Source organism: Merops nubicus, unplaced genomic scaffold (genome assembly GCF_000691845.1).
Source record: "Merops nubicus isolate BGI_N331 unplaced genomic scaffold, ASM69184v1 scaffold53707, whole genome shotgun sequence".
In the NCBI taxonomy this organism is placed as follows: domain Eukaryota; kingdom Metazoa; phylum Chordata; class Aves; order Coraciiformes; family Meropidae; genus Merops; species Merops nubicus.
Genome location: NW_008620690.1, coordinates 1,380 through 14,269, shown reverse-complemented (window position 1 = coordinate 14,269; position 12,890 = coordinate 1,380). Strand labels below are relative to the sequence as shown.

The window sequence follows — 12,890 nt, the reverse complement described above, 5'->3', positions numbered from 1 at the left end:
TCTTGGCTTTCCAAAAAAAATCTTAGAAATTTAGCCTAGTGAGTCATATCACACAAGAAGGGATCCGTTCCAGCCCGGCTGGAATAATGCAGGTAATAATTTCAATTTTCTTGGAAGGTTAAAAATATTTACCTAGATTTTTGTTCTGTTTGTTTGGGTTTTTTTGTCTTTTGTTTTTTTTAGACAATACCGGTTTTTATCTGATCATTGTTCAAGCTGTATGAAATCAATGGAAGACTCTGGTAGTGAGAGTTGTAGGAGTAGGAAGCTCCTTGGTAGGGCAGAAGCATCACTACTGACCCCACACTTTCTAAGGAGCCTTTTCAGTTATGAATCTATTTAGCAGGTCTGAGAGCCTCCGAAATTACATTTTGAGTGAGAACACAAGACTTAAAACTCCAGAAGTACTATTCTAAGGTAAGATTCACAATATCATTAAAAGAAAAAGGACCTGCCCAGAAGAGGAGAGCCTAGATCCCAACAGCCCTTGAGAGCATCTCATGCTGTCTCTCCTGGAAGATCTTGGGACCTTCTCTGAGTATGTTTGCTGATTTCCTCACCAGCAGCCAGCCCTACAGCAGACTGAGCAGCAGCGAGGGCCTCCCTGAGGGCTGAGGATGTTTAGGGGAAAATGAAAAGGTGTAATCAGGTACATCTCCTAAGCCTGAGCTGAGAGAAGACTGGGGTTAGATGAAGGAAGAGATGATGCAAATTGTCACTCATCCTTTCAAATGGCATTTCCTTTCTTCTCCCCTTTTCTCCTGTTTTCAGGTTTGTAAATATTTTGGCAACTTTCCTCTCCCCTTTCAATTTGCTCAATAGCACCTAGTTTAGGCTAGTACCCGAGACCTCTGTAATTCCCTGGCTCTTAGTAGCCTCCATTGGGAGGGAAATTCAGGCCAGGATCTAGATTATCCCAAATTGTTCCAGATTTCTCCAGCAGAGCCAGCTCTCAAGAGCCAAGTTTGCTCTTTCTTTGACATGGAGGCAGCAAAGTGGCTCGCAAATCAAGTTCTATGAGTAATCTAAATAAAAGCTCCAATCTCCTGCTTGTGGCATTTGGAGCGAGCCCCATTTTATTATCCAAGAATGAGCCAAAAAAGCTTTACAGAGTTACGTAGCCTTTCTGGCTGGGGTCGTGTCTCTGAGTAAGGAATTCCACTCTAGCAGAGCAGCTCCCTTTAACATGGAATTATTTCAACAGGAAAAGGACATTAGTGGGGTGGGAAGGGTGTTCTTACTTTTGCAGATAGGGACCTTGTTACTCCATGTCCCGTCCTTTAGACACTCGATCTGGAAGGAGTCGCTTTCCAGGTTATCCTGTGCAGAAGATACCAGCAAAAAAAAACCCCACACTATCAACGTACAAGGCAAGGAAATGAATCTCTCCATACAAAGTCTATTTTTTGGTGATTCAGTCAAGATATGTTAAGATCCCCCTGGAAGAGTATTCTTCCAGATAAAAAAAGCAATAAAATCATAATTAAAAACTTAAAAAAGTTTTCTTATTGCCAGCAACTCAGTGGCGTGCTGAATGCAAAAGAACTGGAGTAATTTGTTCCTGTTCTAGGTGCTGGGCTGTATAAAGGGGCAGGTCTGCAGGAAGGATGGGTCTGGGAGGAGATTAGAGAAATACCCAGCTCCATGTTGGAAGTCAAAGCTGGCTACTGGTTTGTAGGGAAGACAGCCACCCTGTGAGTCACCCACGCTCCCTGCGGTTCTCAGCTGTTTCCCTGCCAAAATTCTGGCCCTCTTGACTTGCCGAAGCTGTCCTAAAGTCCCAGAGGACCTCCTGATCCAGAGGCTGGCCTCTGCAAGGCTGCCTGGGAAGCTGAGGCTGCTCCCGCCAAGATGGGGAGCAGGCAGAGCCCTGGCAGCTCTCCTGGGCTTTTGCTGACTCTTTTTCTGGTAGAGGTGCCAAGCCTGGCACCCTGTGAGCTGGCCAGCTCTGGAGGGATGAGAAGAGAGTGGCTTGGCTAAGTGCCACCTCCTCTCTTCCTCTGCATCTTTGGGAAGTGAAGTTGGTAGCTCTCAGAAGAGGCTTTTTGCTTGGACCTGGGAAGGGGTAAGGATGGTGTGTGGGCTGTTCACACTCCCAAAGATGTAGTGGCTCTGGGAGGAAGGATCCCCCCTTTCTTGCCCATCTGCCCAGCTCCATGTCATCACCCCATACCTTCAGTACTTTGTATCCAGTGTTGCAGCTGATGACAACCTGGTCTTTGAAAGTGTACTTGGCTTGGGAAGGCTCTATCTTCCCATTGATCGGTGGTTGCACCAGTGGACATGGGTTTCCTTTGAATAAAAAGCAAATGAAGCAAAACAAAAGTCAGATTAATAAATTAAGAATTCATTAAGAACACAGAATCCCGGCTCTGAGCCACCCAGTCCATGTAGCAGAGTCGGAGCATCCCTGCCTTGCTCTATTAGCTTACACTGGCTCCAGGTCTTTCTTCCAGTCTGGAATACCCTGGGCTTTGGACATTACAAATCTGGGAGCTCATAATGGTAGCTTGTGTGATTATCCTGCCCCAAACTGTTCTGCTTTGCAATGCAATACACCAGGGCCCACCTGGTGTAGTGAACAACCCCCCACCTCTTTTTAGGGAGGGCTCCATTTTATTTTATTTTATTTTATTCCTGTGATTTCTGGAACAGATCTTTTCTGCAGACAGGATCACAAACTACCCAACCTATGGTTGCCACCTGCAGGGTTTATAAAGCCCTTCCCATTGCCCAAGCCCAGCAAATGGAGGAAAGCAGCAGGAGTTACCAATTGCTGTATATGACAGCTTCCAGCCCCTGTTCTCTCCCGAGTTGTCACTGTGGAACAGGATCTGCACACTGTTGGTTTGGGTTTCAATGAGTCCTGGGGACTTCTCTCCACAGAAAGGGCCAAACTCCCTATGGCCAGCTTTGATCTGCCGAGGCAAAGAAGAGTGGGTGGTTAGAGGGGGATCTTTGACCCCTGAGGATCGCTTCACTCTGAGGCTAACGGATGAGGCTGCAGCAGGGTCAGTGGGGCTTAAGCACCACGTGCAACTGAAAAAGGGTCACTGTTGGCTGAGACTGTCAAAACTAGACGTGGTAAGAGACATGGAGTCAACTGAGCACAGGGCTCCTGCTTGCTTCATTATCCCTGTTTAGACCAGAGCAGCTCTGGTCCCGCTGCCAGGGCACGGGGAAAGTGACAGGAGAGCCAAGACAGGAGGAGTGCAGAGCCCAGCTTACCTTGATGTAGTCGTAGGGACAGGTCACCTCAGGGTGGTCTTCCACATCAAAGCTGTCCTCAAAGCTTAGGGTGATGAAGAAACCCTCTTCTAGCTCGATGCGGTACAGGCAGTCTGAGCTCTTGGGGTAGGGGCTGGGGAAGTCAGCACTGGTGATCACCCCACTTCTCTGGGTGTAGAGGTTGTCACTACACTCCACTGAAACACAGGTATGGCTCTCTCAAAGCCCTGTCAGCCATGCCCCAGCCCTGACTGCACTCGGGAGCTCTCCCGGTGGAGTGGGGTCTGCTGGGTGGTCTGTGTACCCTGAAGAGGGGTCCATGTGAGGAGAACCTCACACAGCCAACCTCCCAATATGCCTGTGACACAGAGATCCCAGGATGAGAGCTACTCCCAGCTAATCTACATGATGCAGATTCAGAACAGAGATTAAACCTTTTCACTTCTCTGACTTGAGGAGCTCTGTAGAGCCTAGCTGAGGAGCACAGGCCATGGCAGAAACACCTTCTCATGCAAGAGAACTGCAGGCCTTGGACACTCTCCAGTCCGAGGCTATTGGATTGTAGTGGAAGAGGCACCTCGCCCCTCCTGGCGGTACAAGAGGGCAGCTTTGCCTGTGTTGGGTAGCTCTGTTGCCTGCTTGGGAGTCCCTCTGTGTGTCCATCCCCATGCCCAAGCTGTGCCTGGGCAGTACCTTTGCAGGTCCTGTTGTCGGAGTGGAGGATGTAGCCGAACCTGCAGGAGCAGTAGTACCCGCCGATGTAGTTGTGGCAGTAGTGGTCGCATGCCAGCTCCTCGTCACTCTTCTCCAAGCACTCATCCACATCTGGGATGGAGATAACAAGGAAGGGAAGTCATCCTGCAGCCTCTCACGCATCATGTCTCCTGGGGATATTTGCACAGAGCTGAGGTATTAGTTGTCCCACATGGTGGGTTACACAAATACCCAGCAAGTTCCATGTGGCTCAAAAGCTGCACACAAGGACTTCTCCTGTTCGGGTCCCGAGGGCTGGCCTGGGATGTGATCCTAGCAAATTTGTTATGCTGCCCTAGCAAGTCAGCCCTGCAGGCTTAGCTGCTGCTTACCCACAGCGGTGTAATGGGCGTCAAAGCCGGTGAAGCGTTCCTCGTTGGAGAAGTCAGACCTGAACGTCAGCCCCATGTAGGGCCCCGGGGACAGGATCACTTGCTGGCCAGGAGCCTGCTCTGTGTCTGTCGTCTCCCTGCCACAGAAGATTGCCAGCTCCTGGTCCTCAGCTTCGATCTATCACCAGAAAGAACAGGTAAGCACTCCATAGGGCTTGGGACTTGCCCCTGGGCTCTGCTGAGCACCTGGATAGCAAAAGAGTTTGACACGACCCTGGGGTGCTCCCCAGTGCTGGTCACCTCTGAATGTCCTCCTCACGGGGCTGTGGGTGTCTGCCAGACTGGAGAGCCTGCGGTGCTCTCCTGGGGAAGGTCGGGCTGGGCTTGGAGTCATGCTCTGCACCTCAGCGCTCAGGACTCTCCCTGTGCTTTCCCAACCAAGGCTCCTCAGTATCTCCATGGGGCTAGCTGCACATCTGACCACTTTGATGGCCACAAGCATAAGGAGGCACCGTTGGATGCCCTGTCCTGCTCAGCCCTACTCTGCCTTGGCCGTAAAAATCAATTTCCACCTCACCTTCTGCAGTCAAGTGTGACCCCAGGGATGCTCAGAGCATGGCAGCTCTGACTCCCACTGCTCCGTCTCTCTGAGATGTCATTACTGCTGCAGAGCAATTAAATAATTTCTGCAAAATGAGCACAGGGGCTCAGGTCTGCCCACTCCTGCCTGTGGTCACCCTCTGAAGCAGATGCTGAGAGAGCAGGTAGCATCTTGGAGCTGAACCTAGGGCTGGCATGGACATGCTTGGTCCTGTCCCTGCCACCCAGGGTCCCTGTGTAGCTCCAGACATGCAGTACCAGGTGCTGTTTGGACTCTGAGCCATGAGGGGACCAACGGGCCAACATGCCCTGTCACTGTGCCAGTGTGTTCAGTAGTTTCTATGTGCATCCCTCTAAAGCACAGCCTTGCCTGTACCTTAAAGCACTATAAGCCCTGCAGGAACCACCCAGTTCTCCCTGGAAGCTCCTTCCCTTCTTTTTTCCTCGATGTTTTCACTGGGACCATTTAAGCACTGACCCCATCTCCTTCTCCTGAACATCTCACCCTCAGCTCCTGCCTCAACCACAACCTCTCCCAGCTCACTGCCAGCACCCTGGCTGCTTTCCCCTGGGAGATTTGAATATGAATAGCCCCTTGGCTGAGGAATTCAATGAACACCACCACTTCTCCAGCCTGTTGGAGCCCATGCCAAGCAAACACTATAGAGGCTGTGATGAAATGTGCAGCCCCCTGGCCCGTGCTGGGGGGGGCGTGGGGGGAAAACAGCCTCCTGCTTGGAGACCCACGGGGTCCCAGAGGTGTTACAATGACATCTCCAGCTTCCATCCCTGTCTCCTGGAGACCCTCAGGATGCACTGGCCAGGGTGGGTCTGGGGCTGAAAGGGAAATTTCCCAGGGCTGAACAAGCAGGAGGAAACTCACTCACACCAGGGAAAGCCAACATGGAAATGGCAACTCAGCATGCCTTGACATTGCCTCCAGATATTTTCCATCCTCTCATACAAGCTGGAGCTGGCCAGAAAAGAGAGAGACTTTCCGATGATAATTTTTGAGAATTTGGAGAAAAAACACGCGCCTCTCATTGGGACAAAAACCCAATTGAATTTTTTTTTTTTTTTTTGTGAAACAGCATTCTGAAAAAAAAGGAACACAAGTAATTTGGGATCCATCTGTTTTCAATCCCTTTGAAATATACTGTGGTGCTTTAGAATTGCTTCTCAATCTGAAAGAGATTGTTTTGAAGTCAAATAGTGGTTCAGACTGAAAAACAGGAGTGCCATCACCAAAAGTGGAGGAAAATGGCATTTCGGCCCTGACATGCCGTCTCAGCTGCCCGAGCGTGTGGCACGCAGCCTCTTCTGCAGGAACTGCTTTTCCTTAAGGAAATCTGTGGGAAGGAGCAACTTCCAGCCAGCTCTTCGGTGTGGGGCTCGTGGCTGTCACCTCTGCAGGGACGCAGCCACCATGTGAGCTCCTATCCCTCATCTCCAGCCCTGCCCAGTGCAGGACCCACAGCATGGCAAGTCTGAGGCACAGGAAAACCTCCCCAGTGGTGCCCCATGTCTGGGCTCAAGGATGCTCCTGCTGTGAGCCCCAACGCTGTCCCCAGCATCCCTGGACAGAGCCCTGGAGAGGCAGGATGAGGCCCGGGAGTGCCGTGCTCTCCTCACAGAAGGTATCCATGGCCCCTTATCTCTGATGGGTCCCATGCCCTGAGCCCCAGGGAGCAGAGGCAGCCCTCCAGCAGTAAACTAAACAGAGAGGTCACCATCCCTGGTTAATATTTGCTGCTTCTGCTGAGGACTGTATACTTTTTTTTGTAGATCATTTACATCCAGCAAGCAGGCTGGTAATTAAATCCTGGTTGTTTGTTTGGAGTTTCTCCCTCTCGGGTCACGATGTCGACGTTTTCACTAGAGAAGATGTGTCCCTAAGGGAAATATCAATTGCCACAGAGAAATTCCCTGTAAAAATACGCTGAAAGAATCCTGCTTTGAAAAATAAAATACAGCAACACTCTCGTGCCTTAAATTTACCCTTGCCACTGCCTCCCACTGTCTTCCCTCTTCCTGCTACCTCCTCATCCCCTTGTTAAGATTTCTGCCCCTCTGGACGGAGGCAGATGGGGGTTCACTCCCTGGCTGTGGCTCTGCTGCCCTAAAATTTGGCTTGTGCTGTGGCTAAGAGAAAGGATGACCCAAGCTGTGTGGCCTCCTTCTGCCCCACATTGATGGCCTCCTTCAGGGAATGAGCCAGGAGCTGGGGTGCCCCAGCTTGGCAAAGAAAGGCTGCCCCAGGGCACAGGCTGCTGGGGATGCTGGAGCAGTGACACACTGGAGATGCCTTCTGCAGAGGGTGGGTAAATGAAATGCCATGAACGTTGAGGGGAATTTGGCCTGAATGTCAAGAAGAATTTGGCTCAGACGTCGAGGGGAATTTGGCCCGGCAGTTCAGTGTCTGCTGCCGGAGGGGGGAAGGGAGACGGCAACACGGAACTGCAGCCGCCACCCCCCCTGCTCCAGCCCTCCAGGAATGCACTAATTGGACTGATGAAGGCCAAACATACCACTAGTAATATATATAAATGGCTCATTAGGCAGAGAAATCGCAGCGCTGGGCTGAAGACACTGGGAACATGACATGGGGAGAAGATGCTCAGGGACAGGGAAGGGCATGAAACGGCCCCTGCCGAGCTGCCTTGCAGTTTGAGTTCATGCAAGAAGGCAACACCCAGATGAATGGGGATTCTTTTTTGCAAAATGACTGCTGCTGCCTGTTGGAAATGAGGCAGGGATGGGACAGCCCCAGCAGGAGCCTCCATCGAGGTCTCCTGGAGACTCTCTCCCCAGCATGTGACCTCTCCCCGATTAAGGATCCTTTGGTGTGCAAATGTGCACCTGAATTTCCACGGGAACACACAGGGCAGCAGCCCTGCCGTGAAGGAAATGGGAGGATGGCTGGTTTCCCCTGTTGTGGACTTGGCTCAGTGTCTGGAGACTGTCCTGTCCAGCAGGTTTCTGTGAACACATGACCTATTTCTGGCCAGGCCTGTTCTCTGGGGAGCTGGGGGCCACAGAGAGCCCAGGTGGGATGCTGGGGTGCTGATGGAGCTGCTGGCTTGCTCCCATGCCTGATCCTCCTCCCTCCCCTGCACAGGGTGGGTGACTGTGTTCTCCAGTGGCTCAGGAGGTGGCCAGTGCCACCAGACTCATCTGCACAGAGCCAATGGGATGGGAGAGGTAAGTAGCAAAGCCCTGGGCTCTCCTCTCTTCCCAGTTGCCTCCTGGGATTTGAAGTGCTCCTCTTAGGACCCAACACCCCTCAGGGCAGAGGTTACCCCGTGGCTGAGGCCAGGTTACAGTAACAAAAGAGGATGCTCTTCTCCTGACCACCCCCCCCCCAAAACCTTGATTTGTGCTTTTTCCCCCTCCTTTGAGCAGAGGAAGGTCTGAATGGGTCTCTTGCACCCTTCTTGCAGCCCAAGGCTTGGCATGCACTGCCCTGAACTCACCATTGAGCTCCTTTCCTGGCCCTGCATGGCATCTGGCAGTTGTCAGGAATCAAGGATGTCCCTGAGGACCATGCCACCACCTTCCTGGGGACAATGCCACCAAGCACTTGGCAAGGTGTATCATGCAGCCCTGTCCCATGCAGGCGGCTGGCAGACTGTGAGCTGCTATGCACCCAAAACGCCATACCAAACTGCAAATCCTTCACAATCTCCCTCCCCAAGAGCCACTTTCTTGGGGTGGTGACACTAACTAATGCTCTCCCTTCAGCCCTGCCTCCCCAGCTTGGCCCATATCCCTGTTTTCCTCTCACCAGCCCATCACCAGGACGAGGAAAAGCTGTCACTGAGCAGTTGGGTACCTTGAGCAAATTTATTTGCAGCCACTGTTTTTGTCTGAGATGCCTGACCAGCTCTGGGCACCCACACATGGGGTTAGTAGAAGTCCTGCCTGGGTGAGCACTGAATGGCACAGATCCTCCCTGGGGACATGGGTGTGAAGAACAGCTGCAGCAAAGTATCTGAAGTGCCACACGTGGGCAGAAGCCTGACCATAAGATGAAGAGGTGCATCCAAGGGAGACTTGGGTGGTGTCAGGAAAGGTGGAACCCACAGACCCACAAAATGTCATAAATTCTCTGCCCTCCTGCCCTCAGGCACAGCTGGAAAGACCCATCACAGGTGGCCCTTGGGCTTGAGGTAGTGAAGGGAAAGCCCTGTGACATGTGCTGAAATCTGCCAGGCCTCAAGCTTGTGCCATCCTGAATCAGGACTCAGTGGTAGGGGTTGGGGTGAAGAGATGTAAACCCCATGAGGACTGAGCCAGCAAGGTCTTGGTGTGGGCTGACTGGGAGAAAATTCTCTCATCACAGGCCCATCAATCAAGGAGCTGGTCCCAAGCTGTCTGCCAAGCCCTCAGGGGCTGATTTCATTCCAGGGCTTGACTGAGCAATGTGCAAAACCTAACGGACAAGACCCCAGGTTCAGATCTCCCTAATAAGCTCAGGGGTTTACTTGTGAAGGCCCCTCAGAGGTCAGGATTTAACCTCCCATCTGTGACCCTGCACTGGGATTTCATCTCCCAGATCCCCGTCTCTGCCACAGCTCTCCTCAGTGACACTGGCCAAGTCACTTAACCCTACATCCCAGTCATGGACATGGCTTTTGGAGTGCCCCGGGCCAGTGCTGGAGACTTGTGTGCAAAAGTGCTCAGTGCTACATGACTCCAGAAAGGAGCTGGACAAACCACAGTGAGACCCCTTGCAAATGAGGAACCCCTAAATGAGCTCCCTGGGGACAGCGATGAGCCGGGCAGAGCCTGCCAAGGAGCACAGTGGAGGGCAGAAACAGAAAGCCCAGCATGGATGGCTGCTCCTTCCCCATCCCCCTGGACCCGGCAGGCAGCTGAGGGTGGCCATCCAAAACCTGGACACAGGCTGGCTCCAACGCGCTGGGGCTGAGCTCAGCTTCCCAAGGCACCGTGTGCCTGGTGTTTCCTATCTGCATGGGGCTTCTCCGGGTGGATATTTTGGGGGTGACTTTTCCTCCTGTTCTTCCTCACTGAAGGACCACTCTCCCTCTCTGCCACCCTCGCTGGCACAAACAAGCCTCCTGCCCTCTAAGTGTTTGTCTAGGAGCCATGTTCTTCCTATATATATACACACAGATGCACGTATGTGTGTATATATATCAGTATGTGTGTATATAAATAAACAGCTATTGTTTTAATTAGCCATTGTTTCAGAGTTCTGGAAACTGTTCCCCTCTGAGGACCACCCCGAAGGCAGAGATCTGCCTGAGTTTACAGCTTGGCTCTCCCTGAGCTTGCACTCAGGATGACTTCCTATGCTGCTTGAGAGCTCAGGCCTGTGGGCAGCCAAGGAGGGAAGGAAAGCAAAGGTCTGGGCATTGTGGCTTTCTTACTGTCCTGAGGTGGGTCCCCACCTTGCATCGAGGCTGTTCAGCTCTCATTTTGACCTTCTTATGGCTGTCAAGATGATGAAGACCTTGCTGGAGAGCCTGGTCAGATCCACGGTCAGAACAAACCAGAATGTGTTTCTTCACACACATACACAGAGACATATAATGAGGTACATAACCTCTGCAACTCTCTGCCACGGGATGCTGCAGGGATTAAAGTCACCCAGGAGTTCACAGACTAATGGCACAAGTTCATGGAGGGGGAATCCACTGAGTCTCATTGACTGCAGAGATACCACCTGTGGCTTTCTGAGCATCTTCACTAGGACTGGCAGAGTATTCCAGAGAAGCATCTCTACATATTGGGTCTGTAATCATACCCTGTCCCAGGAGGAAAACAGCCACGGAGTCATTTGTTGCTCTCCTCAACATTTCCTAAGTGGATGGTTTAGCAGCATCAAGATTTCACCCCTACACAGAAGTACAGCCTTCAGACCTTCCACCCATTTTCAGTGCTTCTCAAGTGTAATTCTGTGGTGGAGGCTCTGCAAGCTGAGCTACAGCCCTGAGCAAATTTATACAGCTGAGATCTAAATCCCCGTGAAAAATACCGCCTTCTTATGGAAATCCAGTGGCAGGGAGAGCTGTGGTGCCAAGTTGGCACCGTGGCCAAGTAACAGGGAGCCTTATGAAAAAGGAAAAATGACCAGGGGGTGAAGGGCGGGAGGACGGCTACAGCTTGAAATGGGGAGAGTTTCCAAGAAACCCGCTCCTTGAGCTTACTGGGTTTTAAAAGCAATATATCTCTATATATGTCCCTGGCCGTTGTGCTTGGAGAAGATCCAGGAGAAGCAGAAAGAACTAATCAAACCTCAATGAGAGCTGTTAGTAGCATAATGAGTGCCAGCACAAAGGGGAAATTAAAGCAGTGAACAACAGAGCCTAGAGAAAAAACCCACAAAAGTTTGCTTTGTTTTCTTAGGGCAAGAATAAAACAATAATTTCAAATATCTGGCAACTCGTACCAGGGCTCAGTTCTGCAGTTCCCGATCTGGGTGCAACCTCCACCTGCCTCCGTGCAGGGGGGCAGGGTGAGGCTTTTGCTGGATGACAGGGTAAGGCATACTCAGCCAGGCAAACCTAGAAAGCGCCCGCTTGCTACTGCTGCTCTGCTAGAAAGCACCAAACCTGACCAAGTTCAAAGACATGGAGAACCCAGCTTGTCATGGATGCAAAGGAGGGTCTTGCTGGAAAGACCTGTGGTGCAAGAGGCAAGGATGCTCCATGGTACTGCAGTGTGTGGCCCACCACAGTTTCTGATGGGTTTTTGCCAAGCAACGAAGCAGACTGAAATCTTCTGGGTTTGGCCATGACAACTCCTTGGGAACCTCCATAGCTTGTTTTTGCTGCAGGTATTTGCCAGCACCAGCCCTGAAGCTTGTATCTCAGCTGTGGAATGGGTTTGCATTGACCCCAAGGGAGGTCAGTGTTTGGGTCTGTGCTCTGCTGCTTGCTGGAGGCTCTGCTTGCAGAACACAACTTACAGCCTCAAGCTCAGGTCTAGCCTTTCCCTTTTGCTTCCCTGGGGGTAGGACAGGGTGTCCCAAGAACTTGTGGGCCAGGGAACCAGGCTGGCTGCAAGGTGCACCCATGGCCATGGCCTGGCAAAGGGTGCCCGACTCAAGAGTTCTTGCATGTGGCTGGCATTGGAGTGGCACGGGCTGAAGGTTCAGCCTAGGGAGTTTCATCAGCTTGTAGATGTGTAAATCCCATTTGGTCCAATGAGAACTAGGTGCCAAAATACTTTCAGAAATCTGGTCATCTGTGGCTAAGCTCTGAATATGGTGTCCTGCTCTCTGTTAGTCCAGTGGGTGTTGCCATCTTAACTGTGGTCTCCCAATTGTCCACTGGACTGACAACTCCTGTGCCGAATAAATGGGGGACACCAGCTTGCTCCCCGCTTTTCCAGCACTGACCCCTCTCAGCTGGCCAAACAGGTCTACTGTCTAACCCACCCTCTGCCCTGCGATATCACAGCTCACCTTCACATAGTCATATTCACAGAGGTAGGATGACTCCAAGTCAAAATGCATGAAGTAAAGCTTGACTTTAAATCCATCGGGCACAGAGATGTTCCATGTCACTTCTGAATCGCTGGGATAGGAATCAGGGAAGTTGGGAGACTGGATCTCCCCAAACATGTCTGTCAGCTCGATGGCATCTGCCACGCAGAGCAGCAAGGCACAAAAGGACCAGATCAGGGGGTACCTGGAAAACACATGAGGAAATTAAATGAAACTCTGTCAATGCCACAACCTGTTGAGGGCTCAGTCTCTTCTCCCAAGTAGGTTGTGTAAGGTCACAGACTCAAAACGGCTGGGAGAGGAGGTGCTGCATCATGTCACCGTGAGCAACGCCCCTGCCAAGCCATGGGGAAGTGGATGTGAGGGTGGGAGCTGCACCGGGCTTTCAGGAGGGGAAAGCCCCTTGGGAAGGTGTGTGACACAGGTGCCACTCGTGTTGCAAAGGCCCCTCCACAGCTCCCAGCCAGCTCTGGGCACCACAGGAACTTGGTGCTTCTCACACT

General features: G+C 51.7%; 1 protein-coding gene across 1 annotated transcript; it reads right to left on the bottom strand.

The window, feature by feature from the left end:
* Nucleotides 1–1,241: 1,241 nt before the first annotated feature.
* On the bottom strand, nucleotides 1,242–12,571 carry MASP1 (mannan-binding lectin serine peptidase 1 (C4/C2 activating component of Ra-reactive factor); the record flags this gene model as incomplete). The annotated part of the gene is made up of 7 exons (XM_008944170.1): nucleotides 1,242–1,320; nucleotides 2,174–2,292; nucleotides 2,771–2,918; nucleotides 3,229–3,425; nucleotides 3,922–4,053; nucleotides 4,314–4,491; nucleotides 12,346–12,571. Coding segments are annotated over 7 exons (1,079 nt in total), but the record flags the coding sequence as incomplete, so codon positions are not given.
* Nucleotides 12,572–12,890: the final 319 nt, after the last annotated feature.